Genomic DNA, 15,942 nt, shown 5'->3' with positions numbered 1-15,942 from the left:
GACCTCCTGATTGTTAAAAATGGAATAAATACCTCCGGAGAGCCAGCCAGCAGATGCACTGGCTGCAGCACACACATGGCCCTTGCCAGGTTTGGAGATCACTCCCCTCCAGCAGCCTGCAGCTCACTGAGACCCCCTTACCCCAGAGAAATCCCACCAAACATCAGGGTGGGCAAAGGCACATCCAGCCTCTGAGCAAATGGTTCTGGCTGCATAAATCCACGAGGTTCAGCTCGGCTGAGTTCCTGCAACCTCTCGATTTCCAGGGCTAATTTAAAGAAGGGGGAAAGCATGACTACTGAGGACAAGATATGCTGAACATCCCCACTGAACTGTGCTGAACATCCAGGTTTGATGCTGCACTGAAGGCATGTGTGACTCCAGAAATCATGCAGCCCCAGCTGCACACAGCCTGACACTGAACACATCCTCCACAGGGCTGCAGTCCAGTCCCTGAACTTTGATACTAGAATACAACACAATATGAAGTGGGGTAAGATAATATAAATGTTATTATATATATCATACTATGCTATTTGTAACTATTTTGTATGTATTTGTAACTGCTGGTTAAAAGGAGGCAGTGTAGGCAATTACAGTGTTCAGTTGTAACTCCCTCCTACATTGATGTCAGACCATGATATCCACTTTTTTTTTCTTTACATCAACTTGGCCTTCTTTTTTTCTTTTTTGAGGGAAACCCACCAGTCTTGGGATTTGCATTTTTTTTTTCTCACTTACAGTCCTATAATTCACTTCCTTGCTCTTGGGACTGGATGCTTCTGAAAAGGAAATTAAGAGCACAGATTTCATAACCACTCACCTCAAAAGAAAATGGAAAGCACTACCACATGAGTCTGCAGAAAAACAATTTCTTACCTTAAAATTGTGCTTGGCTGAGCAAAAGAACTTGAAAAAGAATATTGTGTATCCTCAGCCTGCGTGTAATGTGTGAGAGAATAGGATCAGGTTGGACAAAGCCATTTTTAATAGTATATAAAGTGCAAGGATAAGAGCAACACCTGCCCAGGGTGCAGAAGATGGCACTGCCATAGATGAATATATTCCAGCTTGGGATGGATCCAGAAGTAATGTACCCAACCTGTGAATACTTCTGGGATGAATGGAAAAATCCACTGAGTCTTACTCTGACCCTCTGGAATATTTTACGTGTGCGTGATCTCTCTGGAACATTCAGCATTTGCATTATTTTAAGTTTCTAGTGCTACAAACCAGAACGTGTGGCAGCCCCATCCATGAACCTGCTCAGGTGCTCTCTTGAACTGGGACCTTCCCAAATGAAGAGTTCTAAAATTAACTTACCTCCAAGCTGGAAAAAACATAGTGAATATTTTGACTATGAGCAGTGCTATGGCACTTTTGGAATGGATTGCAGTGGCAGGAAGAAGGATTCACTCTGTGTCCTATTAATTTTTTAAAATGAAACATCTTCTCTTCAGATTTCAGGCCCTGCCAGCCAGCTACACCTGCTCTGTTCCTTCACTGAACAAACAACCAGGCACACCAGGCATCTCCTCATGAATTGCACTGTTAGGTTGGAGAAGAGGAACAAGCCAGAACTGCAGAATCCAAATTCTCCCCATGAATATATATACAAATGCAACTATATGCCTTAAAAGATTAATTTCACATGCCTTAAATTGCAGTTTAATTTGAAAACTAATTCAGCCTCATAATTGGCTTTCTGTTCAAATCACTGAGGCTAAAGATTTAAATTCTTAATATTCAGATGACTTTCGAGTTTCTGGCCCCATCTGTGCATTAGTCCATGGTGTTAATCTCTGAGGGAATCTCTGCTGGCATAGAAATAAAATAAACAAACTGGGACACTAGTAGAATAATCAGCATTTAAAATCCTTGGGTTTTTTTATATGCTGCTTATTTTTTATGAGATTTCTTTAACTCGATTTGCCACATATAGATTTGGCTCCCAGCTATTTCATTTTTCACGTGGCATGTTATCAACAATTATTCTATCAGAGTTCCATGGACTCAGGAGGAGAAGGAGAAATTTTAAATTACAACATTTCTCATGTAAGAAATACTAATATTCCTTTATTCTTGAGGACTCTCTATACTCGGCACTCTTTCACACCACTCCTAAGAAGGGTGGTAAAAGTAAACTATCCTACACAACTCCAGGAGAATGAAGGGGCTGGATAGAATGTAAAAGAAGTCCCTTGGACTTGTGCTATTGACTTGAAAGGGACCAAGATACATCCAGAGAGTTACTGAAGTGGAAAGGATGAATGGGAATGGAAAAGGCCAGTCTGACAGGAACAAATTGTTTTGGAGAGATGAGTTAATTTCTGACAATCTTTCTGTTAAAACAAAATAGATACAACCCAGAGCAAAGCACTCAAGTCACTGCAGAGCATTTCACATTGACCTTTTCAGAACTGAACACTTCAGTTAAGTGAGACATCCACATCCTTCCACGAGGAAGGGTCTGCTGTGGTTACAGCAAAACGAAGCTTCTGCAGAGATGCAAGTAATCCTTCTCCATCACACTATTTTGTGATTAAACTCCCTTTCTTCTTTCATGTTTAAGCATTTTCATGTCATTTTCTTGAGTAATTTCTTTGAAACTGTAAGTTTCTCCTGAAAGAGCCCTCCCCAAGGACACTGCTGTGATCCTGCACACCCAGCAGTACAAGTTCAGGGGCTTTCACAGAGGGGAAAATCCCACTCCAAGCCCCATTCCTTCCTGCTCTAAGGAGCTGGTGTGACGCAGACGTGGGCATGGAAAAGGCAGCAGAATCCCTGCAGGGCAGGCAGTGCTGGGCAGCTGAGCTCTGCACCCATCCCGCTTTGTCAGCGCTTGAAAGGCAGCTCCAGGAGAGCTCTGCTGATTAAGGCTGCCAGAGGGAGCAGGGGAATTTCAGCTCCAGCTTGCAGCTGCATTTTTAAAACCTGGCTGTGTTCTTCACTCAGAGGCAAAGTTCAAAGAGGCAGAACATTATTCAACATGAGTAAAATATGGTCTTTTAAGATACACTTTCAAACAGTGGCGTGTTAAATCAAAACAACGCGTGGAGGGGGAGAGTGAGGAAGAAAGATGGTCCTGTGGAAAAGGGAATCCTGCATCACTACTCCTGATCTGCATTTTTGGAAGAGCCTGCTTTTACACATTTTAAATTGCCCAGCTACTTGACCTGAGACTAGAAATGCATTAAACTGTTTTTCCAGAGAGTATCAGAAAAGGAAAGAGATGCAATTCAGTTTAAGAGCCAGCACATGTGAGGATGTCCAGGGGCCAGTTCTCACCACAGAGAACTTCACCAAGAGTGAGCTCCTGATTTCAAGAACACTATGCTAGGCTCAAGACACTATTTAAATTATTATAATCTTAGCCAGCAACAACAACCTATTATAATTAATAATACTTGATGATTTCTTTTCTATTCCTGTCAAGGGTTGCTTCAAGGTGACTTGCAGAGAGCACGCTCCTTGGGAACCCAGGCTGAGTGCTCTGCAGGCTGGGAAGCCCCTTCATTTAAACCCCATCAGACTGTCTAATGAGTCTCTTCACATCACTGCCAATTCTTCCAGCTCTTGGACAATTCTGTATATTTGTATTCCAGGCTAAAGCAAACTTGTTCCTGCAGGAGGCTGAGTGCCCAGCAGTGTCACACCGTGCTGCAGGCTGGAGCACGCCTCCTTCTGCCTTCCCTTTCCTTGGTTCACTCCACCCTCTTTTGGCACGTTCACTGTTGAGTCAGTAGGTCACATCTCACCTGGCCACCCTCCATGCCCTGTCCTGGCCTGGCACACTCTGCAGCTCCCTGCCAGGCTCGGAGATGAAGCCACACACTCTGTTCCAGGTCACCACATCGCGGCCCCAGCAGGGACCAGGATGCTGCGGAGGGACAGCCCTGCCTGCTGTGCACACACAGCCCTGCCTCTGCTCCAGCCCGGACCCTGGGAGTGCTGGACAGCACCTCAGGGCCCTTTCCTGCTCACTGGAACGGGATCTGCTCCATTGATCCTGCTGAAGCCTTACCAGGGCTTTCCCTGCAGCTCAAGGTCACTGCGCCCTGCTCAGCCTCTGCTCAACAGCACATTTCTGATGGTCTTGCTCTGCAAAATTTCCATGGGTAGAGCTCGAGCTCCATATATTTATCTGGGTTTTTTAAAATTAAATCTGGGCAAAATTCTGACAGACTTTGACCCTGGGAGTGCTGGACAGCACCTCAGGGCCCTTTCCTGCTCACTGGAACGGGATCTGCTCCACTGATCCTGCTGAAGCCTTACCAGGGCTTTCCCTGCAGCTCAAGGTCACTGCGCCCTGCTCAGCCTCTGCTCAACAGCACATTTCTGATGGTCTTGCTCTGCAAAATTTCCATGGGTAGAGCTCGAGCTCCATATATCCTTTTGTATCTGTTTTTTTTTTTTTTAAATTAAATCTGGGCAAAATTCCGACTGACTTCAAACAGCCACTGGCTGCTCATTCTAGCTGCCCTCAGAGCCAGCATTTATTTGGGATACTCTAATATCTCTCATCAGAGATGTGCAAAATTAAGAACATTGCAGATACTGTCGTAATCAAGTAATCCTGCATTTTTAATCACAGCCATTATAAATGGGCATATGGAAGATGTGAGAAATAACAATTGCACAGGATATCCAGGGAAGCATTTTCAGTCCTCAGGCATAGTTCAGCAGCACTGAGCAGAGGAAAATGAATGCTGAACTCCTGTAACGTATAACAAGATTTTTTGGTTTGCTTGAAGCATGGATATTCACACATATGCAGATATATTTTTATAGATGCATATACATCTCTAACTTACTGTTGAATCAGTACTGAACAAATTTTGCTGTTACCTCAAAGAATATGCAGTGCCTTTCATTTCTCAACCACTGCCAGAAATAATAATGAATTCTGGTAACGTATTTCTTCTCTTGCAATGGCTGGTGGTACCTCCTTAGCTGTTACAATATTCTGAGGCATCTTCAACCAATAAAAAGCTTCTAAATATTTGCAAGATCTACCCTTTGCTAAATGCATTGTCTACACTTGTCTCTGCACAAAAGAGGGACACATAATTTTGAGGCAAAGGAGGAGCATGCAGATATTCCCTTTAACTCCATGACCTCTCTATCACTTTCTCAAAGGCACAAGATCATGTTTCTTGCCAAGCACACGGAATGAGGGCCTCCAATACCCAAATTCCTAGGAGGCTCAACAAAAGCAAGGAAGAGAAATTCAATACTAATATAAACCTTTAAAAGAATACCGATTAAACAGGAGAGAGAGGAAAAAAACCCCGACATATACATCAAAGACAAATGTAATTGCTTTTGAATAAAAACAGATTGCTTTCTACCTTCCTGCCTTAAAGGCAAGCACTCCAGCCTGGGATAGAGAATACCAAAAAACACTGCTAGAAGCAGAGGCACAAGTATTTTGTAGGCAAATTATCCTGTTCTATTTAATAGCTCAAAGGCTTATCTGGATTTCAGACAAGAAGAGGATGCAATTTACTGCTTTTTTGACAGATGAACAGAGCTAGTTAAAACATTTGGGAACACTTGGAATATTGATCTGTCCTCGAATAAGATGTAAGAAATTTGATTTGCTATGGAAATGTTGTATCAGTCTTCAAACCTTTATATGCCCCAAAGTGGCCTTCAAATGAAAGCTGGAAAAATTCTCTGGGAAGATGCCATCAGAGCTGTCAGCTCAGGGACTTGTCACGTTCCCTCCTCCAAGCAGAACCAGGATCAGGACTTTGAGGCTGGGACATCACCACCCAAAGGAATCAGGAAGGGAGCTGTATCTATTCTTTGCTCAAAAATAATGTCACGTTCTGTCCCCACCACGTGTCCCCCACAGCTGCCCGTCCCTCACAGTGCTGGAAGACAATCAATCAGGACTGTGAATCACCTTGTTAAAAACAGTGCCCACCGGAGACTTCCCTGTCACACCTCCGGCAGCAGAGCCGCCGTGATGAATGTTTGCTGACACAAACCAAAGTCACGGGGTATTTAACCCCTCAGCTGGCAAACAACCAAGGAGAGAATCTAGGAAAAAAAAAAACTCCCTCTGATTTCAGGAGAATTCCAATTGTACTGGTGACACAGGACAATGTTCAAAGAATGGATACAGTCATTTTAGTTATGCTCAGCAATGAGCTAAACCAACCCTGCTCCCGTATTGGAAACTGCAGGGTTACACCAAACTTAAATAACAAATCAACAGTAGAGTTGGAAATAGAACATTAAAGACCTTTACAGCTCTGCTTCTTCCAAGCATATAAATGTGCTCATGTAAAAATCATCACTTTTCCCCATACAGCTTACACCCTCACTGATTTTTCACCCAGAAATTTCCTGAAATTTACCTTCAGGTTTTTTCCCATTTTACCCTCTGTTAGAGGGGTCTGTGGGGACAGAGGATGAGCCTGCTATTTCAATGTGCATATTCCCACTTCTGCAGGTTTCCATCAGGTCCCAAGGAAGAAAGTGTTTTCTTGAGACAGAGCCTTCTTTGGAGTCTGACTGGATGCCAGATATTGAGCAGGCAAATGACTGAATTAAATATCAAGGAGGAGGATATTGAGCATTTGAGACACAGGGTCAGTGAAAGGCCACTGCCAGGCTGGCTTTCAGTGCTCTGTAATTAGAATAACAGCCCTGTACGTGCGCAGTGAGTGCATGAGAATGGTGCTACAGAGCATTACTCTACAAAACTGCTGCTTTTCCAAATTCCACGGCCAGGAAGGGACCACCAGGACCCAGGTTCCCTCCATCCCAAGTCTACACTTTGTCTTCAACCAGAAAAACAGACACCAGATTGTTCTCACCTCCACCAGTCTTCCACCAACAGCGAGCAAGAGCAAACCTCTCCCTCATCCTGTGTTCCCAGCAGAGCCCAAGCCACCACAGCAGAAGAATGACAGAAAAACTGTGAAACTTTGAGACTTTTTTCCAACTGTACCTGGTTTAGAGCCTTCATCAACAGACCCATTATAGACTTGGTTGATGAACTCCGGCCTGTTGTCATTCATATCAATCACATAGATGTAAAGGTCAATGGGATTCTCCACCTTGTTTCCATTCATATCCACGGCATGAGCCCGGAGCTGGGGAGGAGCACAATGAAAGCACAATATCAGCAAATGGATTTGTTGCAGAATGAGAGACTGTTTTTGCAAGGATTGACTTTACATCATAAATACTTCCTCAAAATTGAATGGAGCCAGTATCTAATTCCAGCAGAAAGCACTGACATGGTTTCTATCTACACTCAACTCACAGTTTTTCAGAGCTTAATATAATATTGAAATAATATTTTAAAACAGTGATTGTCAGTGGAAACACTTCAGCTCTGGTGTAGTGATGCTATCTTATCTCCTTCACAGCTCACAGACCACCCTATTTTAATTTTTAAGACATATTGAACCTCGTCTGACAATCTGAAAAGCAAATTTTGCTTAGTTCCAAATAAAGTGAGGAAACGATTTTGAGCGAGAGGTTTCTTATGGGAACCTGCAGTGTTTCACACCCATAATACTGGGGATTAGGAAGTGAGGAGATTTCAGCATGATCTTAGTAATGTTTATTCTTTGTTTAATGAAGGTCTCCAGGAACAGCAACAGCTACCAACCCCATTGCTCTGCGCACCAAAAGACATTTAAAAAGTCCCCTTCCTTCAAATAATGGGAGCCCCCATGGCACTAAGAATGCAATTTCCTCAGGCTTGAATAAAATACCCAGTGCTGAGGCATTTCAATAACCAGAGCCACAGTGTTAAGCCCTCAGTTAAACTGGAACTGCAGCTTTATCTTATTAGCAATAACCATCAGTAAAAATGCCCAGAAACAAGAGCATCTGTTTTCTGAACAAAAGAGACAGATACAGCATGTCAAAATGAGTAATTAATAAAACGAAGCAATCACAATAGTCTGGAACAATCAGTAACCAGGTGAAAAAAATGGATAGCTTTCTCATTAAGGGGAACAGATGGCTACTGTAAATGGTGTGTGGCTGAGCACCGCCAACGCCGGGAGAGCTCTGACAGAGAGGGGAGAGCTGCACGGCCCCGACCCGGCTGGCAGCGGGGAGGCACTGCCTGGCTCTGAGTGCTGCAGATTCTGGCCACCATCCCTCTTCATCTCAGCCCCCGTGAGCGCTGCTGAGCCTCCACTCTGCCACGAGAACAGCGGATGGCACTCGGGATGGCGCGACATCACGCGGGGCTGGTGGGCTGGGGAACCAAGGCTCCAGAGGATGCCAGCTTCACAGAGGCACAGTCACACAATGGGCTGGGCTGGAAACACCTTAAAGCTCATCTAGTTCCACCCCTCTGTCACAGGCAGGGAGCATTCCACCAGACCAGGGTGCTCCACGCTCCATCCAACCTGTGCTTTAACACTTGCAGGGATGGGGCACCCACAGCTCCTCTGGGCACCCTGCTCATGCCAGGCTGGCTGGGACAGTGGGGCTGAAGGACAGGGGACACGCCAGCTCTGCCATCCACAGGGATGGAGGCCTCTGGTCCCTCCCAGCAGTTCCCTACACCATCAGGCTGCTGCTGGGAGTCAGAGCTGACTTTCCAGGGAGGTGTCCAGCTCCTCTGATGCATGACAAATAAATGTGCTAATTGCATTAGCCCTGGTTCCTGTCTTTCACTCTCGCTGTGCTGGTGATTGATGCAACTTTCCCCTTCATGTATGGTGCTCAGAAGTCCACAGCTTAACAAAAGGAACTGCACACCATTAGGATGGGCTGGATTAACATTTAATCAAGCAAAGAGAACAAACTGCTACATGAAATGAGCTGGGAGAAAAACACTTTTTTTTTTTTTTCAAAAGAAATTAAGCAGCACGTTTTCTTTAAAGCCTGAAGTCCAACTTTGCTTTCAATACAGGGTGTACCATTTGTGTTTCATGACTTGCAATGCTCTTAATATCTGCATTTCTTTCCTACATAGGAACTGCTTTGGCTCCCACCTGTTGAGCTATCCTTCATCATGTCAGATGTAGCAATTCAATAACTTTACAGTCAGAGGTCAGACTGTCTTTGAAAAAAAGTAATTCAGAGCTAAAATTAAAGTTATTATCTTCAAACTGAGGCAGCACTGGGCTCTCTCTTACAGCATTTCCAGCAGCGGAAATGGTTCCATTCAGAGATAAAGCAGAGAGCAAAGCTGGTATCTCCCCCCTCAGATCTGACTCTCCCCCTGCAAATTTTTAATTACATTCGATAGCTTTTGTTTGAAATCTCCAGGAGTAAGGGATTTCTCAGCAATGCACATCTATCTGCTTGTTGCACTCACTGAGCACATGTACCCATCAGTGCATTACTGCCTGCACTCAAGGCAAAAAAAATTCAATAAGCAAGACTGCAGGAATCTCATCAAACCTGTGGTGACATGCTCAGGTGTCTTGAGCCCAGCACCAGCACTGGGCTAAGCTGTGGGAGGCAGGGCAGTGCTGGGCACACTGGAGTGGTCACTGGTGTCCTGACTAGCATCTGCAGTGCCAGGAAGATGGCACCCTCTCTCCTGCTCCTCTTTTTGGCCTGGCTTCAGTGAACATTTCTACTTTTTAAATGTTGTGGTTTTTTGCATTAATTTTCCCTGCCTGTTCTCTCTGAACAACTTTCATGTGCCAATGCCTCCATGTCTCCCACATGTGGCTCCCCTGTGGTCAGTGCCAGCTGTGGCAAAGGGAGAAGGGAGTCCTGAGCCACAGGGTTGGGTTTCAACTCAATGGGAGCTCTTCCTGCTAAAAACCATTCCTTCTTAAGAGACAATTCCTCATTAGAGACCATCCTCAGCAGAGAGAGCCAAGGAAGGAGGGACTCCAGGGGGTCAATGTGTCTGCTGGGAAACTGCCTGCATCTCCAAGGCAGATCTATATTGCATTTCCCTTCCTTAATCAGCCTTCTCCCTCATTCTTTTGTCCTACTTTTGGTATTCATGAGGCACCCTCAAGCTGGACAACACACTTTGCTCTGGAGGTGAGATGGGGCTCATTCCTGCCAGGCACAGTCAGAGCCCACGTGGTGCTCTGTGGCCACCTGTGACCAAGCCACCTCTGCCACCTCTATTCTGGTGTTGAAGTGATGGAGGGGATGAAAAGCAGACGCATGGGAATGCTTTGTAGCACTGGGCAAGGCACAAAAGGTGATGGTTGAGCTCCACCAGACACACACATCATTTTTAAGCTGGAAAACACACCAGTGCAAGGTCAGAGAGCATTACTGGGCCACAGGACACATGCCACACATGGGGCATGCATAAATATTCAAATGGGAGCTGTTGTGCCTGAAGAGACCGTTAAGAAACATTTATAAAGTTAGTTTGAAATATTTACGTTTTCCTCAAGAGGGAGAACATGACAGGAGTGAAGAAGGAATAAAATCAAGTTAAATACCTTACAAAGGATTCTGAAAAATTAATACATGTAGCCAACTAATCTCTAGCTGATGCATCACTGTGCTGCACCAGCCAAGGAGCTGGCTCGATATTCTTTAACAAATATTGTTTAAAAGTGTGACAATTATTGCTATCATATTCAGCAGCAGCTACCACAGGTCTCTGAGGTTTTCCTACTGACAGTTTCCAGTGTAAATGTAGCTGTTGGCATACAAATGATTTGGTATCATGATTATTGATTACACTGGAGGCTGGTGGTATCTAAAGGTAGTTAGTCAAAGTCAACACAGTGAATTGTGTTAAATATGAATATTACTTAGGCACTAATACCACTAATACAAATATACATTATCAATCAGTGACAGAGCCTTTCGGCAATAAGCATACAATGTCATGCCTAATTTGTGTGCTCTTAATTGTGATTAAAAGTTCAATTTAGAGCATTGTGACACAAATGGCTGGCATTATTCAACATGGTTCAAAATACTGGAATTATCCCTTAATTTGTAGTAAAATTGTTTTGTTCATTTTCATTCCTTTGTCAGTCTGTAACCCACCTGTTCTGCACCAGCCATTTCTGAGGGAGTATTTCATCAGCCTGAAGCTGACAGTGCACACATGTGTCTGGAACTGGATTAGGACTTGCTTCAAAGTTTTCCTATAATGCATATTACTTGAGTATCATAAGCAATGATTACTTACTGACATGTTTATGCTGATGTCTTTTGAAAACAGAGCTTGAAAAACGTCTTGGAAAACTAAGCTACCAATTTTCTATCCCTTGTACTTGCCAGGCCTAACTGCAGCTTAATATGAAACTGGTGTTTGGATCAGAAGAGACATTGAGAGCCACTAATTCTGTCAGCAGCACAAACGGGACTTGGGGAGCGCAGCTAAATAAGGCCAAGAGAACTCATGCATATTAAACATTACTACCTGCTGAAACTTCCTTGGCATGCAGAGAACATTCCAGGGGCTGACTGCAAAGGGAGATGCAGCACATGCCTGCCACAGGGAGACGGCAGAGAAATGTGGGGAATGTGTCCCACGGCTGTGTGTCCCTTGCTGTGTGTCCCTGGCTGTGTGTCCCTTGCTGTGTGTCCCTTGCTGTGTGTCCCTTGCTGTGTGTCCCATAGCTGTGTGTCCCTTGCTGTGTGTCCCTTGCTGTGTGTCCCTTGCTGTGTGTCCCATAGCTGTGTGTCCCTGGCTGTGTGTCCCATGGCTGTGTGTCCCTTGCTGTGTGTCCCATGGCTGTGTGTCCCATGGCTGTGTGTCCCTTGCTGTGTGTCCCATGGCTGTGTGTCCCATGGCTGTGTGTCCCTTGCTGTGTGTCCCATGGCTGTGTGTCCCATGGCTGTGTGTCCCTTGCTCCCTGTCCCATAGCTGTGTGTCCCTTGCTGTGTGTCCCTGGCTGTGTGTCCCATGGCTGTATGTCCCTGGCTGTGTGTCCCATGGCACTAATGATGCCAGGGTGGCTCCCAGGCCATCACTCAATGCCACCTGTGCAGTTCCACACCATGACATGGGGTTGGTTAAGTGGCTGCAGAGCCCTTTTTGCTTTTCTCTGCTCGTATTTTCAGCTGACTCTGTGTCTGGGATGTCTGCGACGTCCCTCGAGAGTTTGTGCTCTGGTTTGGAGTGCAGACACAAACAAATGAAGCCAAAATACAGCTGAACTTGCCATCACCAGCACAAACAGCACCTGGGCTGGGGCTCTGAGTCCCAGAGGCACATACATCTCTACATAATTCAAGCTCAGAATGATCCTCCCTAAAAGTTCAAGAATGATCACGAAAACAGGGGAAGTTCTGCTGCAGAACTCCTGATCTAATTAGAAAAAAATCTGTTTCACCTTAGGGAGTGAGGCAGGTTTCATCAGACAAATGGCTTGCTGAATGCAGGGAGTGTTAAAACACTAGTATTTTAAAAATGGTAGTCCTGAAGCAATACAGATAATTATGCATAAGAAAATATGTGTTGAAAATGTGGGAGTTAATGAAACAGAACTCTTGATATGTAGCCTTACAAAGACTTGCAAATTATTGTTCTTTCTTTTATAATTAGTTTTTAGATTACCTGGGAACAAAAGCAGCAAGGACAACACTCGAGTGACAGAGATGCTGAAGTTTTGTTTGGGGCTGCAGAAAACCTGAAGCCGTGTAAATGCACCCACCTTCAGCTGGAACACAAGGCTGCACCAGACACAGCACCCGTGTGCTGCTGGGTCAGAGGGACCAGTGGTGCCTTGCAGCTCCACTCACATTCCCACTGAAGAGCAAAGCTACTAATTCAGGCTAAAGGAAACCCCAGCAGATCTCAAACAAGTTTAAAGTGGCCAAGCTCTCCAGTTCACATCCAAGCCTACACCTCACCCACTGCTCTTCAGCACTCAGTTCAAATCTGGCTACATGTTGCCTTTCCTATCAGTCAGAGACTGGGCTCTATGAAGTGGAATAAATTCATTGACTTCTTCAAACCTTCCACTAGCCAAGACTTTGGAATTTATTTTCTTTCTGGAAATGGGCCAAATTTTTTCTCATTTCCAGCACTGATCATTCCTACTGTAAATTTCTCCTCCAGTGTTTGGGTCATTGCTTTGTGCATGGTGTATTTATAAATGCTTTGTAAAGGGTTAGGAAATGAACAACTGATGGTACAAGAAATCATCAGTCCATTGTTACTGAGGCTGAAGGACCTAAAGTAATTTACAGATACAACTTAAAATGTTCTTCACCACCTTCTACTGTTCTCCTAAAAAAAAATTTCTATCAGTCAGTATTCCTGTCTATAAGGTCTCATAACATACTTATCAGTTATTCTCTCTATAAAATACATCTTCCTATAACCTTCAGAGTATGAATATGCTTATTTACACATGGATGCCACTAGTTCAAGGTTTCTGTGAGGAACAGCAAAGGCTGGAAATCCTGTGGTATGTACAAGGCAGATTCATCCCATCACCTTTGACAAGGCAAGAATTCAATTTGCTGAATTCACTGTGACTGGTAGGTTCAGTTCATTTTTAAGGGGCACAGGGTTTGTTAGGATGGGGGACAAAATCTGTTTCACCTCATATTTTTGGCTGCAAGTGTCTGATTGCAGACATCACAGCGGCTCCATCAAAAGTCTTAACTTTTTTATTATTGACTGGACTGTTATAATAACCTGGCACTGCTGAAACAATATCAACAATGCTGAGATGACACACACTTTATCTCAAATATTTCTTCTCCAAAACAACCTCTCTTCATATTTTCCTAGGCACAACAAACAAAATAATTGTTCTTGTTCACAGAGTATAAAATATTTTTTCTTCAGATCTCCTTTTACCCAGGGGAAATCTCTTTTTCCACCCAACTAAAGAGGTAATCTATTTTCTTTATCTTTCCACCCCAGCCCAGAAGCTGTGTCAACATGGTTAACTGGATAGCTGATAAAGCTGACAGAATGTGCATCTCCGACGGCGCAGTTCGGGATGCGGTGTCACTGGAAGTGACCCGTGCGCTCCACTGGCATTGCAGCCTCCCTGGGAAGGGCTATTCCCAGGCCAGGAGATGGGGCTAAGGCTGATAGCAATCCAGGAAACAGCCTTTCACAACCACTCCAGCAGACAGCCAGAAAGCAGATGTAGAAAATGTTTGGAATTTTGCAGGGCTATCATGCAAGGGGCAACCTATTCTTTTAGCAATTTGTGGGACTGGAACTGCTGTGCAATTGAGGAGCTGGGATTTACATCAAAACACAGCAATCAATTACACTGTGAGCGTTCTGCAGGTAGTGCAATTTATGAACTAGGATAGCATGAGGCACCATCACTTTTGAGTGTAATTAATCTTAATTAATTCCCTGATATTTAATATTAGCCTATCTGTGTATTTAAAAACCTATCTGACACACCCCCATCATACTGCCTGAACATCTCCTGGTGAATTAAAGTGAAAAATGACTATAGCAATTATTGCATGTTTAGATGCAGTAATGATTCTTAAATTAGTAATTTCCCAAGACATGCTAATGTAGTGACTGGCTTCTCATGGTTTTGGGTGGTTCAGTCTACACATAAATTTGCATGGATTTAACAAGCAGTGTGAAGTTGCACCATTTTAAACAAATGACTCTGTGTCTGAAAAAGACATCAGTTTATCTCCACTTTCATATAATCACAGAATTGTTTAGGTTGGAAAAGCCCTCTCAGATCAAGCCCAACTGTTCCCCCAGCACTGCCAAGCCCATCACTCAATCATGTCCTCAAGTGCCACATCTACACGGCTTTTGAATCTCTCCAGGGATGGTAACTTCACCACTGCCCTGGGCAGCCTGTGCCAGGGCTAGACAGCCCTTTTTGTGAAGAAATTTTTCCTGATATCCAACCTCAATCTCTTCTGGCACAACTTGAGGACATTTCCTCTTCTTGTCTCACTTGTTACTTGGGAGAACAGACCAACCCCCATGTGGCTACAACCTCCTTCCAGGGAGTCATAGAGTGATGAGGTCTCCCCTGAGCCTCCTTTTCTCCAGGCTGAGCCCCCCACCAGCTCCTTCAGCTGCTCCTCATCAAACTCAACTCTCTCCACCCTTCTCCAGCTCTGCCACCCTCCCCTGGACATGCTCAATGTGGTGAGGGTCCCAAAACTGACCCCAGATTTGAGCAGTGGCCTCACCAGTGCCCAGCACAGGGGGACAATCACTGCCCTGGTTCTGCTGGCCACACTACTCCTGATACAGGCCAGGTGCCATTGGCCTTCCTGGCCACCTGGGCACATGCTGGCTCACGTTCAGCTCACACCAACCAGCACTTTGCATCGGCTTGGCGGATTTAGCGTGCCCCTTCTTGAACCCAGCAATTCTGCCTCGAGCTCATGAGCCAGGCTGAAAATCAGGATGTTGGATGCTCACATGGTAGGAAGCTCTTTCCTCCCTGTCCATCGGGCGTGTCACATACATCCTGCCAGACACGGGGTCAATGTTGAAGACCTCCATGGGCGGCTGGTCGGCTCCCACTCCAGTGATGCTGTATCTGATATGGATCTCCTTGTCCTTATCGGAACGGATCTGGAGGAAATAACAGAGACAGGAATCCATAAGTTCTGGACAAAAGCCATATGGATGTTTAAGCAACTTTAAAAGATCTGAGCCTGAAGGCTGCAGAGATGTAATACCACTGTCAGTCCCAACAAGGGAGCTGAATGCCAAACATTTGGCAAAAAGCCATGAAAAGTACATTCCAAAAAGTTTCAGCTATTTTGCTCCTTTTTAATTCATGAGAAATTGTTGAAATTGTGACTTTTCAATGGAGATGTGGAATAGCCTAAAATGCACAAAACCCACTGTTTGCATATTACTGAAACCCTGGTCTCCTTAAAGTGTCCAAATTTTTCAGCTATACCCAGAGTCTCCCAGCCATTAATCATTTCTGAAAACGCTGTCTGCAAGCTCCCCCATTGTATTCTCTGTCCCGGTGACTGTGCACACAAATACTCCCATGTGAAATTCAAAGAACGGGGCTGTTTGCTCCTCTTTGTCCAACCCTGCTG

The 15,942-nt window shown here is 44.6% G+C and overlaps 1 protein-coding gene across 1 annotated transcript in view; it reads right to left on the bottom strand.

Moving 5' to 3' along the window:
* CDH4 (cadherin 4) overlaps positions 1–15,942 on the bottom strand; it is a 417,348-nt gene that overhangs the window by 81,534 nt on the left and 319,872 nt on the right. Inside the window, exons 5-6 of the mRNA XM_039719381.1 lie at positions 15,305–15,460; positions 6,965–7,109 (exon numbers count right to left, since the gene is read on the bottom strand). Of these exons, the coding sequence (XP_039575315.1) occupies positions 6,965–7,109; positions 15,305–15,460 (301 nt within the window). The remainder of the gene's footprint in view (positions 1–6,964; positions 7,110–15,304; positions 15,461–15,942) is intronic.

This window comes from Passer montanus, unplaced genomic scaffold, assembly GCF_014805655.1.
Source record: "Passer montanus isolate IOZ18808 unplaced genomic scaffold, ASM1480565v1 scaffold41, whole genome shotgun sequence".
Taxonomy (NCBI): domain Eukaryota; kingdom Metazoa; phylum Chordata; class Aves; order Passeriformes; family Passeridae; genus Passer; species Passer montanus.
The sequence above is the reverse complement of the archived record's forward strand: the minus strand, read 5'-3'. Positions and strand labels throughout refer to the sequence as shown.